The 16,156-nt window shown below is 39.4% G+C and overlaps 1 protein-coding gene across 3 annotated transcripts in view; it reads right to left on the bottom strand.

Moving 5' to 3' along the window:
• The window catches only part of LOC139469319 (neuropeptide FF receptor 2-like), an 87,750-nt gene that overhangs the window by 16,060 nt on the left and 55,534 nt on the right, over positions 1-16,156 (bottom strand). For all 3 annotated transcript variants that reach the window (XM_071251457.1, XM_071251455.1, XM_071251458.1), the window contains exons 3-4: positions 12,532-12,977; positions 3,099-3,203 (exon numbers count right to left, since the gene is read on the bottom strand). In XM_071251457.1, the coding sequence (XP_071107558.1) occupies positions 3,099-3,203; positions 12,532-12,977 (551 nt within the window). The remainder of the gene's footprint in view (positions 1-3,098; positions 3,204-12,531; positions 12,978-16,156) is intronic.

Below are 16,156 nucleotides of genomic sequence, written 5' to 3'. Positions count from 1 at the left end.
GACAAATTTGTTCTGAGTGAAAATTCTGGATGAACAAAAACATGTGGACTCTCCAGTCAGTTATCGTCCGAAAAGTTGAGCTTCCGGATTCAAGGGATGTGCGGTGAAACCCTGTTAATCCGATTGATGCAGTGAAGGTGTTAATATTTACCTATCGGGATTACGTAATGTCCCCAAACGCATGACTTCCATGCTGTATGTATCCAGTTGACGGGGTTTCCCGACTGACAGAGCTCTGAGTGATGGGGGGTATCGCTGAATATACATGTACTCGTAGTCGAGCTGATGATGAACTTACTAAGAGATAGGTATAGGGTTAGTCAGATAAGTAAAGATTTTTCCTGTCCTTTTGATAAATGGGAATACAGTTAACGATTTAGTCCGAGACCTTAGAGAATTTTATTAAAAATGGAGTGCAGCTCAATTTTAGAATGATTGTGCAAGTCTAAATGGCCTCCACTTTAAATTAGAATTGTTCTAAGCTCCTTTTGGATTTTATTATGTTTATTTTGTAGACATATATGTTTAAATCCGGGACTAACGTGTTCTAGGCTCCGTTTTGATTTTAATATTTTAGTTTGTAGATGTATATTTTTAAATAAGATAACTTTATTTCTGAGACAAATGTTTGTTTATTAACGGTCAGACAGCACAGCATATGCACACGATACTATGACGGAGGTGGACACACACACACACACACACACACACACACACACACACACACACACATATATATATATATGTATATCTATATATATATATATATATACTTACACGAAAAAGAAACGCCAGTCGAGTGTGCAGTATACATGTTATTTATTTTCAACAGTAAAGACAAGAAATACTAACAGTGCTAGATTGACAAAAAATTGACTGAAGACAGTTTAATGGATTAAAAGGCAGATGCCATAATTGTTTTTTTTGTCAAATGTTAAGTGCTTACACAGTTTCGGGTCAATACCCAAAATGTCACTCATGATCAATACCTGGTGTGACCACCATGATCATTGATCACTGCCACACATCTCCTGTACATTGAGTGGATCAGACGATTTGTGAAGGCCCTAGCTATAGGGATCCTCCTGCACACATCCGGGCAGCTGTGCGTAGTTCGGCAGTTGTAGGGACAGGGCGCACATTGTGCGGACGCCTTTGAACCTCATCCCATAAGTGTTCGTTGGGGTTCAGATCAGGGCTGAGGGCTGACCACGGTAGAACACGGATGTTGTGTTGTTGCAGAAAGGCCATAGTAGCATGGGGACATGGGGACGAGCGTTGTCCTGCTGGAAAATGTGTTGTTGATGTTGTGCAAAAAATGGAACAACGTGGGGTCTGATCACTAGGGCGATATACCGCAGAGCAGCGACGCCGTGTCCCCGACCTTGACCAACATTCAGAAAGCACATGGGTCCAAGTCTCGCATTAAGTCAAATCCCTGCCCATATCATTACGCTAGGTCCATCCCATGGATTCCTTTCCACAACGTTTCTGTCAGCGAAACGATCACCTCGACGCCGCCAAATTCTGACTCTTCCGTCTGCATGGGAGACACAAAAGCGACTTTTATCAGAGAAGATGACACGACTCCACTCACGATGACGCCAATTGTGATGACCCTGTGCCCACTGAAGTCGTGCTTGTCGATGCCGTGGTTGGAGAACTGAACGACGTGCTGGTCGGCGACATCTGAGGTTGTTGGAACGGAGACGTCGGATCACAGTGTCCCGGCTAATGTGTCGATTATGTGTTCCTGTCTGTCGAGCACTTTCACTTGCAGTTAGGAACGGATGTCGCTAGTGTTGGCGGGTAATCTGTCGATCGAGGTGTGGTGACCCTAGGACGACCGCTCCGGGGAAGGTCATCTGTTGTCTGTGTAGCATTGTATCGATGCGGGAGACGGTAAATTGTGGTTATGTTAGCGTTGAAATGACGGGCAAAATCTTGGACAGACTCTCCAGCTTCCAAACGTCCGATAGCCTGGTTTCTCTGAATTGAGTTAGGCGTGGCATTGTTGACCAAGGAGTGGTAGGTCCATGAATCGGCCACAGTTTTATACCCACTACAGTTCGTGACAGTTCGTGCATTTTCGATTTCGCGAGAAATGGGTGCATGATACCCACATATTCATTGAAATGGTGCGTTTTGGCGATCCGTTTTTTTATGTTGCAATTTTACTCGGGGCTTCCAAAATGCAACCAAAGATATTGATAACACCATGAGGCTTCACTACATGCTAAAACTCGTATCAATTTATGGTTCCGTGTTTGTTACCAATTTACTTAAAACCACTTTTTTCCTGTCGACCAAGTGATCAGAGCCCACGTTGTTCCATTTTTTTGCACAACATCAACAACACATTTTCCAGCAGGACAACGCTCGTCCCCATGTTGCCAGAGCTACTATGGCCTTTCTGCAACAACACAACATCCGTGTTCTACCGTGACCAGCCCTCAGCCCTGATCTGAACCCCATCGAACACTAATGGGATGAGGTTCACAGCGTCTGCACAATGTGCGTCCAGTCCCTACAACTGCCGATGAACTACGCACAGCTGCTCTGGATGTGTGCAGGAGGATCCCTAGGGCCTTCACAAATCGTCTGATCCACTAAACGTACAGGAGATGTGTGGCAGTGATCAATGCTAATGGTTGTCACACCAGGTATTGACTGACATTTTGGGTATTGACCCGAAACTGTGTAAGCACTTAACATTTGAGAAAAACAACAATTATGTCATCTGCCTTTTAATTCATTAAACTGTCTTCAGTCAATTTTTTGTCAATCTTGTCCTATTAGTATTTCTTGTCTTTACTGTTGAAATTAAATAACATGTATACTGCATACTCGACTTGCGTTTCTTTTGCGTTTGAGTATATAAGGTGTCACACGCGCCAGTAACGATGTATACCTTTAGAGTTATCTGTTTAAATGGAAACGAAGAACTATAATCAAAGACTCGTAACACAATCGGATCGTGGTTAGGCACCAGAAGAGACTACTGAATCCGAGACGCCGCCATTCAATTATGTAAATCTCCGCTATGAGTGGGTGAGAAGTTGTATCGCGAAGATGTTCATTACAGATAAGGTAATTACCGTGGATAGTTTGTCTTCTCTGTACTCAGAATACATCAGGATGCCCACAAGTGGTCCCCAGCAGATGATGAATGTCACAAGCAGCAGCACCAGCATCAAGATGATCTTAAAAGTACAAAAGGAAGCTTTTAATACACAAATAAAACCTACAAAATCCTTTCCATAATCATATTTATTCCTTACACAATTCAGACTATATCATAAGCCTGGATTTATGCATCACTATCAAACAGTGACAACACCAAACAACATCAGATATTCTGGATTAGTTGTTCTTGATCCACGCGTGGCCCTGAAAGTGTGATGGCCGTTTCAAGTCATATACATCGGAATCCAGTAAATGTGAAATAAAAGCAAAAGAACGCTTGCCATAATCATTAGAAATCTCTGTTAAAAGCAGTACGATTCCGACCATATCATACGTTAATGAATCGTTGTCAAATAGTGAGGATACCAGGTGTAAAAGGTGGGCATGTACTGCCCTACCGGTGGCACTGTCACAAACACACGCAAAGGCAAATCAATGGTTCACCTGAACAAACACACGAACATATAATACAAGCCAAAATTTGAGAATTGCATCGGACATCATTTTGGTCCCTGATACGTCAAATTTGGAAATATCCTCCAAATATCTATGATAAAGAATCTCTTCAAAGCTTTACTTAGCCCTTGAACGCTTGACATCTTCGTAGAAAGAGCATACTTGATTATACCCCAACAGTATGAAGTGTAGAAACCAAAAACTGGAGCTGCTGGAATATTGCTCGACATAAAGTAAGAGTTAACTATTTTCTAAAGGTAAAGTCATCCCTCTTGTCATACAGTCCTGTGGACAGTTTTGTGTCAATCTGGATTTGTATGCAGTGGTCTAAATATGAATCAGATGTTGCGGTTTACTGGTCTCTTTTATTTAACACGTTAAGTAATACTTCAGAAGTACAACTGTTTGAAAGTCTAACGTGCCAGTTGTTATAAAAGGCTTTATCCATTACTAAACATTAAATAAATGATATCCCCCATCCCAGCCTCTCACCACAACTATTACCACCACTACCACCAACACCGCTACCACCCGATCCGTGTACCAATTACCCACTATCAATCTACCAATGACAATTTAATTCAAACACTTCATTCAAAGAATGAAGTGAAGGAGCATGCACACTTTCGAGAGGGTGATCTTGGGTTTAAGCGTTGACTTGACATAGCATTTGTGTTTCTACATATATAGTCTATGCACTGTGCATTTTCTGATAGCAGTATATGTGGTTTATGCACTCAGCCTGCTAAAGGGACTTATACGAACGTAAAGTACTGCTTTGGTTGTGAAATATTAGCTAAACACACATCCCCATTGATCCAGACAACAGGCATTTTTTCATACCAGTTACCGGCAGGAAATGCGTTGCGTGACGTGGGTTCTCGTCGCGAAATGTTCAGATCTATTTAAGCTCACGAGCATCTTGGCGCCGTCCTATTCAACGCGTCATCTGAATGTACAGGGTAGAATTAAAACGTCCTTGTTGATACATTTTCCCATATGAAGTAGATATTTATATTGCACCTTAATGCAGTCAGCTGTGTGAGGTAATGCATTATCAGCTTGATGCAATATTCTCATTATATTTGAATATAAATATGCAATATTTAATCTAGTCACGTAATGTGAAATGATTAACTACCGAAAGGACGACCCATATCTTAGAAGTAGGAAATGAATTGAAGCTATTTCAATGCCTGTCTTGTAGTCGATCAATTCCACATGTCCTTCCAAGTTTCCGAGATCGCCCCCTCACACTGCCCTGTAGCATGGAGGGTTTTAGCAATCATCCGCACGGTTTGTAGAAGTGTATCATCTTAGTACTATCACAGCTATGGTGGATAGATGTCGTTGTGGATAGATGGACTTCCCGTAGAGCTGGGGGTCGGTGGTTCGATAACCCTGACCTCGTCATACCAATAAACATGTGCGTCATTAAAAGAATAAAACATGGTCAGGTCGGTCGGGAGTCAAAATAACGTCTGAGTGGGGTATATGTGGTAAACTGCGGTATGGTACAATGTACCTCAGTGCTCCTTAGAACCGCCAGTAGCCTGGATAAGTACAAGCAACCTCATATACAAACATGTGTTTGCACCTCGCTAGATAAGCGCAAAAATTGTGAAAAAAATGTGTGTTAACCCTATTTCACCTTACCCCTATGTGGAGCATGCACAAAATAGCAACTTGCCAAATAATACGTGAAGCCATATTGTACAGTGTGTAAGGATTCAGACGTTCCAGAACAAGGAGCAGAGGAACCCATGCCCTTGGAAGCCTGACAGGTTGATGAAAATGAATGTTCGTGCTTAACATGTGCTCAAATTTTACGAGTACGTTAGGGTTACATCGCTATTAACTATGGTTCAGTAAAATCACTGTGGACGATACACATATTAATGAACATCATAAACTGTATCAATGTGAGGAACTAACCCGGTTTTACGGTTTTATGAGCGAACACTTTCAACCACTAGGATACCCCACCGCCCCTTTTCTGTTTATATCTCATCCACAAAATATAATTCCAACCAAGCCATTGATAAATACCGAGGAACGTATCCAATGTACAGCGAATATATAAACGTGGAGTGGGATCACAGACTGCCAGAACGGTACTTCATATTGAATATGGAAGGGTCAGTGGACAATACTACCGAGACAGCATATCAGCGCCAACAGTTGTGCCGTTTGAGCGCCATGCTGGTCCACGTTTTGTCTTTCAAGACGGTAACGCTCGTGTCCACCGAACACGTATCGTTACTGACTACATCCAATAGTAGTAACACATCACCAGAATGCAATGATCATCCGTGAGTCCTGACCTATCCCCCATAGAACACGTCTTGAACATGATCGGGAGACGTATACGCGGACGACAAAGGCTACTTGCAACGTGAGAGGAGAGGACAAGACTCCCTCAAATTGTCATTGTGAGATTGATTCGGACAATGCCACGCCGTATGACTGAATGTTTGACAACACACCCCCTTCGTCTTTCTTCTCTGTCTGCATCCTTACAATACACGACCAACATTTTCTGTTGATTGTCATGTTACACCTTGTCCTTCTATGTATTTATGAAATCGGCTGTTATTTTGTAATATCCCCTACGTTTGTGGAGAGTATTTAATAGCCGTTGTTAGATTAAAGAATTGTAGACTGTTTTTAAAAACCTTTCATATCCCTCTTTAGCAAAAAGATGGGTTGCCACAAAAAAAGACATGCAAGTGATACAGCCTGTCTTGGCACAGCCTAGAACAAGAACAAGACTATTGGAACTGCCACATGCAACATTTAACATATGGCTGTATACGTGTAAGTTAAAAACAATAGTTTATTTTATTGACATTTCCATACTGGCTGTTATTTATTATATGCACGTGAATAAAAGGTTCACATGCAATGTCCCCATACACTTTGTTGTACACACAATTGCATATGATGAAAGTTATGATTTGTTTGCGGTTACAGAAACAAGATGTCTTTTTATCCCACTCTCCTTCGGTTTATGGTTGGCACGTCCCTAAAGAATACAATCTGAAAAAACCAATTCCATAAAGACATCGTTTATTTGACCTAAGCCTGAAATGAAAAAATAATCCAAGCTCCACCTGCCAATTTGACAGTGTCATTACAGAAAGCTTAACTTCAATGACGTTGGCACGTTAGCATATCAGTGCATGAGCCAAAGAAAAATATATTGGATATTTATAAGAAATATATAAAGCAATATGTTGCTTCGACAAGTCGTTTACAGTTTTCTTCTTTTTTCGTTTAGTCATTAGACAATCTTTCCAGACCAATACATAACACGACTTCTTGGAATGAAAGTACATGCCAAAAACATATCACTTTTCTGTCACTGCAAATGGATTTTTCGACAATGTTTGTCTTTCATAAAGCAACATTGAGCTGACAAACAGCCTCTTGCAGTTCTATTAGCGACGGAATTGCAAATGTTTTTGGAAAATTCAATAGTAATGCTGGTGTCATTCGACAGATGGTCTGCAAACATGATAACTACAACGAATACGATGTGTTTATGTTTGCGTTGATGGTGGAGGTTAATTAAGTAAAGTTAAAACATCTGGGATGCTAATGGATTTAAGCACACGATGCAGGCCATCTTTGTGATTCCGGTGCTGGATAATCATATATATAGATCCTTTTTTCTCCTGTGCCTGTTGTTTGGACGACTAAAGTGAAGATTGGATGGTTGCATCATGTTACGTCGTAATCATCGTTGCTCATTTTATCAATCACTGGTTTGTATTGCCCACGCTTAGGTATTTACAGGCCGTTGTAAACACATATGAACACATATCAATCTAGTCACTATCTCACACACAATGTAGGAGGAGCAGGTGGCCCAGTCTTTTAAGGCGTTGTCATTCGCTATGCAGAGTTGCGTCTCTTGGACACACCAGAAACCTGTGACAGTGGGTTCGAATCCCGGTTCTCCCTGATTATGTTTCTAGGCTTGTCAGCACCATTCCCCTGCTCTTGGGTTTCACCAAAGTGGTAAACATCTGAGACCTGCGTCCCCTACCTCCCTCACGAAGCTGACACGCCGTCAAAAACTGGAATTCTATTAAAGCGGCGTAAAACGATCACACTCACTGACACATACACAGTAGCAGTAGGAAATGATATACTTCAACCAAGCCGCAAACAAACGTATGATAGTTGGCCTTTTAATGAAAAAAAAATCTTATTTTTTGCAAATGGCATATTATATATAGTTTACACAACATCTATGCAAAATACATCCAAAGTAGGCCAAGCAAAGTAAGATTGCTCACATATCATAGTCACCATATGCATGTAATACTGCCGATGTGACTTTAAATTGTACCTCATGCACATGCCTGCATATCGATTGATAATTAGTTTCCATACAAATTGATGTCCAGTGAAATAATCAGTCATAAAGTGCACTTGCTAATGTTACAATTGATCCCTGAAGAGATTATATTAAACAGCATAACGATCGGGAAATCGTTGAGGCTCCAATTACATCGACTGATCCGAACACTTTACTGACATTTGCACGTTGACCCTTCTTTTCCTGGTGGATTTCATATTAAGATTCGGTATCAAAACTAACATTATTTTGGTCTGCTATCAATACATGTTGTTAATGCCGTCTCATAATATCATTAAACTCGCCCAAAGACTAACAAAATGAAATAAATGTCACCCTGAAGAATCTTTTGGTGGCATAACCTAATTATAAAGAAATAGGTGAACGGGCATTGGAGGTAAAGTGTGTGATAACACTCGTAAAAGATCTTGGTTGGTCGTAAAAATAATATTTAATCCATGATTAATTATTAAATAGGATCTATTCAAAGTTGTTTGACATTTCCAAATTTGACGTATCGATGATAAAACTTATGTCTGAGGCAATTTCCCTTTTTCTCTTTGTACCATATATTCCAGGTAAACAACTGTCTTGCCTTTGCATGTGTTCGTGACAGGTGCAACCAGTGGGACAGGATTGTATTACGCTCACCTTTTCGCGAACACCTGGAATCATCACTACTTGATAGCGATTTATAAGCTCATGATATAGTCGTACAATGAGAGTGCGTTTAGCAGAGATTGCGTTATGTACAAGGGCTGGTTAAAACGTTCTAAACCTTACAAACAAAACCTACAATTGTGAAATTGTTTTTAATTTTATTTTTCAATATATGTTTTTCAATATAATCTTTTCAATACACTTCTCACATCGATAGTGAAGCTTTTCAATTCAAGTCAGGAAGAGATTTTCTGAAGCCACCCTGAAAACCCATTCACGGCAGCTTTGTGGTCATGGTTGTTGTTATAGTGCTTCCACGAAAGTGTCCTTTTAGTTTAGAAAACATGTGGAAATCACTTGGTGCCAGATATGGCGAGTATAGAGGGTGAGAAAGCTCTTCGAACCAACATTGTACCACGGTAGCCTTTGCAAGTCGAGAGGTGTGAGAAAAGGTATTGTCATGAAGTAGTGGAACTCAAGCAGTTATCCTCCCTCGCCGCTTTTTTAGGATAGAATCTCTCAGGCGATGAAGCAATTCGCATAGTAGGCTCCGGTAATCGTCGTTTGACTTTAAGAGTAATCAACAAGGATCACACTCTTTGCATCCCAGAATACAGTGGCCATAACCTTCTTCACTGATCTTGAAGACTTGAGTGTCTTTGGTGACGAGGAAGCGGAATTGTGCCATTGTATGGATTGACGTTTTGACTCTGCGTCATAGTGGAAGACCCATGTTTCATCACCCGTTACTAATCTCTTTTTGAATTTGACGAAATTCTCCTCAATTAGCTCTAAAGAATCTCAATGTCATTTCTTTTTTCCTAAAGATCAGAAATTAGAAACTTTGTCACCCAATGAGTAGATAACTTAATCTACTGTAAATGTTCATAGATAATAGTTTACATGGATCCACTGATTAGACCTGTATCTTCCTCAAGTTCAGCAGTGGTAATACGTCTATCTGACAGTATAAGTTTTTCTATCTCCTTGACTGAATCTTCATTTGATGGACGTTGAGGGACGTCCAGACCTAGGGGCATCATCAAGGTGTTGTTCCCCCACGCTTAAACATAGCTGCCCAACGTTTAACAGTGAAATAGCTCGGGCACTTATACTCATACACCTGTCACTTGGGTCATCAATTTTCTGAGGAGTACTTTTCTCTGAAGTCAAAAACTTGATGCCTGCTTGGTACTCGTTCTTTTCCATTTCTGTGTCCATTTGGATTCATCTCACGTTCAAATGCTGTCACTAATATACAAACGGCCTCAACAAACCAAATACGCTTGCATAGCACTACTCAAAGAATGTACTACATGGACCAGTTCAATTTGTTATGTTTGAAAGTTAGTAAGGCTTAGAACTTTTTGACCTGCCCTCATATGACTTGAAACGGCTGCCACACCTTCAGGTCAACAAGTCAAGCAAGAACCACAAACCAAGATCACCCGGTGTCATTTGTAATTGATCGTACAGGTTGTAAATGGTCGTTTGTGTTGCCTCGTTCATTTGACATATGACAGGAGTACTGCTGTGTGGCATCAGGCAACAAACAAACACGTAATTACTTTTCTTTCTACCGTTGATGATATTTATCGCCAACAAAAAGGTTATTTTTTTTAAAAGCGCCCTTTGTAATTTTTATCCGTAATATTTTATTCTAAGTAATAATCCTTATCGCCGGAATGGCTTGTTTTCACTTTAAGTATTAGAACACATGCATCATCGTTGATTAATAATCTGTTTCAGTGGCGAGGGCTATAGACTTTTTTGTTTGTTACACTTGCAAGTTGAGGGATATTGACAGGGTAATTCTATATGGTTTAACTCAGTGAAAAGAAAAATTTCATAGAAAATCTAACAATTGGCAAGGCTATGATCCAAGATGACTTGGTGCCATATGTTTGTACTGTCTTTATCTACATCAAACTTGCTCAATAAATTATGAAGTTCCCGTGAGCGAATATCATCCGCGATTTATTATGACGCCTGAAAAGGTATTTTTCTGATAAACCTAAAAAGTGTCTCTGTGATTGACATTCCCAATGACATGCGACGCAACTACCAGTAAACATGCTCACAAAATTAAAAGGCCAATTGGGAATGCATACTCGGTTCTCTGTCATAAAATTCCCAGTGTCATGTTTGATAATTAAAAATGTGCAGTGCTCGCTTTCATTTCATGATGGATTTTCCATATGCCAATTACAAGCATTGAATATCTCAGTGTGCTTGTGGACATCTTTCAGTTTTCAATCTTAATCACTTATGCATATAAAAGATGGAAAGCTCAAAAAGTCAATATCGCTCTCGAAAGAACAGCATTTATTGTGTAAATTTTATTCTCGTAATTCGGGTTTCGGATTTTGAAAGATTAAAAGCTCAAAACCGAACATTCTGTTCATGTAATAATTTGAAATTCACGATTAGTTGAGCCATTTCAAGACAGCAGCGCCTTTGTAAATATGTATATCTACTTTAACGACATTCATTCATGTTTGTGGCACAACATGAAAGCTGTGATGGCATCTGTCATCTGACAACAAAAGACCTCAAAATCTACATCATTTTGAAAATGGCTTCCGTGATTCTGAATTCAATACTCCGACTTAAGAAAACAGAAAACTGAAGTCCCAAGGAGGTTTTGAGGTTTCAATTTCACAAAATCAATTGTGGACAGCTGAATTAGAGGAATAATTTTGAGTTTTTGATCTTTCAAAACAAGAACAAAACAGCTGGAATATGGAATTTCTAAATGTCCATCTCTTAACCTTGAGGACAGAAAACTGAAAAAGTTATACGAACCCATAGCGTAAACTGTAGAGAGTGAGTATGGTTTTACGTCGCTTTTAGCAATATTCAAGCAATATCACGGCGGGAAAACCAGAAATGGGCTCCAAACATTGTACCCGCGTATACTGTAACACGTGTATTACGTGGTAATAATTAAAGGAATAATATGGTATCTATCGGTCTACATGATCTGCATGATTAAAGAAATTATTAAAAAAACACATTTATAAATTGTTATGGACTTAATCAGATATTTTCATAATTATCAATGCGAATTAGCCTTTGTACATGTAAATTTCAACAAATGCTTGTTTTGGACTTAGTACCTCCCTAAATGTATAGGTATAGATGGAACGCGTCAAAAGGTTGATATCAAGATTTGAATTAAAGTTTTTTTTCTAATTTTTTGAACATGAACAAGTCTTTGACATCAGCAGAATTTCCGAGAAGACGTAGGTAAATACGGAACAAACATATATTACACCATTCTTGTTCAGTCAAAGAATTGCTTAAAAGCAAGATTGTCTCTTCAAGTTAAAACCTTTGGCCTTTTTCACTCATTGTCTCGAAACCTTGTTAAAAACGTGCAAGCGTGAGAAAGAAAAAGATGTTAGTTGAACATATCTGAAAATTTTAATACAAATATTTGAATGATTTAAATTCCACAAACTATCAATTTGACATCTCTAGCAGTCCAAAGATGCTCTTATCCTACCTCGTGCTGCCAAAGTGACAACTCTGTGGAGCTAATTCACCTTGGAATACAAAACACCTATTGGGGATAAATAGAGAAAATATTGTTTAAACTGGCTTTCGATCCAATGCTTATCCGTGAAGATAGTTTATGCGTAGTGCTTTTACGTGACAGGCTGAAAAACATGGATCTATTTGTAATAGATACACGATGATTGAACATATTCGTTGTGACACAGCAGTGTTAATTATAAAACAACGATGATACAACAAGCTGCCCAAATCCTGCACTTAACACGTATAAAGACAGCGTCCATCGTTCTGTGCGGTATCATATAATGAAAGGTTTATTCAGAGAGGAGTTGGATCCCACTTACCCTTTTCTTAAGCTGCGTCTGAAGCCTGATGTCCTTGCTAATCCTCTCGCCGGGGACCTTTGCGGACCAAAGCGTCCAAATTATGACGGCATATGCAGCCGACATCAATATACATGGCAAGAAAAACAACACAACACAGACGATGGTGTAGTATATCTTCCTGGCTGGAATGTCGCTCATTGTTGAGTTTGAAACTGGATCTTTCCACTCCACCACTGGCCAGTCATCGTCACACCATTTTTCCACGTGGTTTCGCCATGCCCTCTCTTCTTGAACTCTGTATATAAGCATGGGCACAGCAATTGCCAAAGAGCACACCCATAAGGCCACGATGGTATATCGGGCTCGCCGTTCTATGAAATGAGCTTTCATAGCGAACACAATCCCAAAAAACCGGTCACATGATATGAAGGTCAAGGTGAATATGCTGGCGACAAGGGAGAGCACTGTAATAAAAAGGAAAAAGCGAGTTAGTGGTGGGATTTTACATATAATAGCATTTCAGTGTATCGTTTTCCAAAAGTTTTCAGAAAAGTTATCAGAAAAATGGTAGCTGAATCTGAATATTTCAGCGGCCCTTTTTTGAACGCTGCAAAATGAAAGGTAGGTTTGTATATATATATATATATGGAAATTATTTGTTTCTTTATGCTCAAATATACGATAAAACAAGTGAGTGAGTTGGGTTTAACAGTCGCTTTTAACAGAATTCCAGTTGTATCACGGCGTGCCAGCTTAATAGGGTAGGAAAGCCCGAAGTGATGCAGGTCTCAGACGTTTACCACCCGTGCCCCTATTAAAAGAAGTCTGAACCAAGTATCTTATTTAAGTCAAATATCAACATAGCTAAATGGACAGGCATTGTAAAGCAAACGAAGCAAATATCCATGTACGTGCATCTATTTTCTTATTAAGAAGCGGTACGTGTGGACCAGTCGTCTCAGGCGTCGCAATTCGCTGTGTAGAGTTGTGTCCCTTGGGTACGGGAGAAACCGATGGCTGTGCGTTCAAATCCCGGTTCGTACCGATTATGTTTCTAGGTTTATCAGCACCATACCCGTGTTCGCGGATTCATCAAAGAGGTAAACGTTTAAGGCATGAACAACTTCAGGCTTTCTTCACGTGTAAGCTAAAACGACTTGAAATATCAGGAATACTTTTCAAAGCGGCGTAAATTCCAACTCATTCACTCACACAGTCTAAAGTAAGTTTCTTTTTTCAGTAATCAAGCGTTTTTGTAAAGTATTAAAATCAAGAAAAAGCGGTTGATGTGTAAAACAAATCAGGTTAAACACAAAGGATAAGTTAAAGACACAAAATCAATGTGAGTGAGTTGGTTAAATGCAATTTTAAAATGTCTTTCCGTAATATCACAGCATTGCAGACCAATGTGACGTTTACCAACTTCGTGATCATACAAACTCACGAGAGCACGCATCATGGGGATGTCAAACCAAGGATCATAATTGATACGAATCTGGAACTCGAACCCACGATCAGCTCTGCACAACAATTTACGGTGCCTTAGACCACTGGGCCATCGGTGTCCCCGACGGTGACGAACGAATAGGATTCAAGAGGACGGACTTTAACACGCAAAAACATCATTAAAAAATTAAATGTCTGGCGAACGTAGATAAATCTTTTAGTCCAGTCATCACGGTGCATCATCGTAAGAATATACAAAGACATGTTTGTTAATAATCAATGGATGCATTGAAGCATAATGCTGATTCATCAAGAACCCTTTCAGGGATGATGTTATTCTTTTGGAAGACTACATTTATGTAATGATTTTTAATCATTGTCGTTTAATGTTCAAGGCCGGAATAATGTCAGTAAAAGGTTTCCTAGAATAAAGCAAATGAAAGAATTGATTGAAGAAGAATAAAGAACGTTCGGTAACTCTACGTTAGATTATAGCATTAGTATTATGTTCTTCATGCCTCGATCGCACATCTATCTCCCGAAGAATTTTCGCATACAGGATTAGAGATGCATCATTTTATATCAATTCCAGTGATGTTATAACGCTGATTAAAAGCTAAAAGGTGGAAGAAAAACATTGTGAAGCGAAATAAGAAAATGAATATGAAATAGCGGATCCATGATATTGACCCTATCTATAATTATCACACTGAGGGTAACAGTGCTATTGGCATAGGTCACGTGAGGTTTGCTATCTCAGAATATCGTTGAGAGAAGGTTTCATTTAACACGTCATGTATGTATGTATGTATGTATGTATGTATGTATGTATGTATGTATGTATGTATGTATGTATGTGTGTGTGTGTGTGTGTGTTTGCGTTTGTGTGTGTGTTTGTGTGTGTGCGCGCGCGCTTGTGTGCTTGCGTGTCCATGTGTATGCATCTATGTTTATGCAACAATGCTATAGCTTGTTCTTAAAGACCATTTATTCTAAAGTCACACTACATATTTAATTAAACAACCAGGTTTTGTATTTACAACAAAAGTATTATGCTCGCAGGATAATTTAACTGATTTTAATGCAAACATGTTCATTGTGTCGATTTTAAATAAATATCCAAAAAATATGCACTGAGTTTTGTAACAGGGACAGTAAGTATTGAACAGTGAGTGATTTGTATCCAAATGATGATCTTGTATACACCATGCACTAGTATTTATATCGGAGATACATGTTTTGCACATAGTTTGGTTGATATAATTCCGGCCATTTAAACTGTAAGTAAGTCTGTTAGTGTTCCATAAGCGTGTATGAAACAAGGGATCTGTTTCTTCGCTACGACTCCCTACATTAAGAATATCATTTTTTTCTAAGATAAGTATTTCAAATAATTAAATGATGTATTCAAACTGTCCAAAGAAACAAAGTTGGTCATTGTGCATTCACAAATTCACACTTGAGGTGTTGGCAGCTTTGTGGAACAGCATCATGAAATGAATGAACTATTTCAAATGCGTTACATGTGTCAACCACACATCGATAAAACGTTCAACTTAACAGTGAGTGACCTGGGTTCAGTATTTAAACTGTTTATATATTAACGTTATGTGTGGTATGTACCGTTCAACTAGTCTAGGCTAGGTGTTAAAGCGTGCGCTCGTCACACCAATTTCGAAAGCGTGGATGTGATTCCGCACATGGATACAATGTGAGAAGTACCTGCATGGTGTCCACTGCTGTGATTTTGCTGGAATATTGCTAACAGGGTTTTCAAACCATAGTCACTCTCGTGTGTTGTAATGTTTTCTCATTCTTTAGAGTCGAATATAGGCACAGGGTTGTCTCGAAATCCATGTAACTCTCGTAAAAGAAACACTTTCATACAATATAATAGCAGTATACTATAGTCTTGCCAGATTCATCTCGTATAGTATGAGAAAAGTCGGTGGGTTAGCCTATTAGTTAAAGTGTTCTCTTGTGTCGCCGAAGGCCCATGTTCGCTTCACTCTAAAAGAAAGATGGTGTACAATCGACTCTAATGTAAGGTTCTGCCACAAAATGGTCATAGAGGCACCAACCGAATATGACTGTCTTCTTGACATGACGTCACACGCAAGTCATGAGTGTTGCCCTGCTGTAGATAACGTCTCCAAAGAGATGATATTATGTGTTGATGAACATTAAAATGTCTGTC

This window comes from Haliotis cracherodii, unplaced genomic scaffold, assembly GCF_022045235.1.
Source record: "Haliotis cracherodii isolate W230 unplaced genomic scaffold, xgHalCrac1.p SCAF_2, whole genome shotgun sequence".
In the NCBI taxonomy this organism is placed as follows: domain Eukaryota; kingdom Metazoa; phylum Mollusca; class Gastropoda; order Lepetellida; family Haliotidae; genus Haliotis; species Haliotis cracherodii.
The sequence above is the reverse complement of the archived record's forward strand: the minus strand, read 5'-3'. Positions and strand labels throughout refer to the sequence as shown.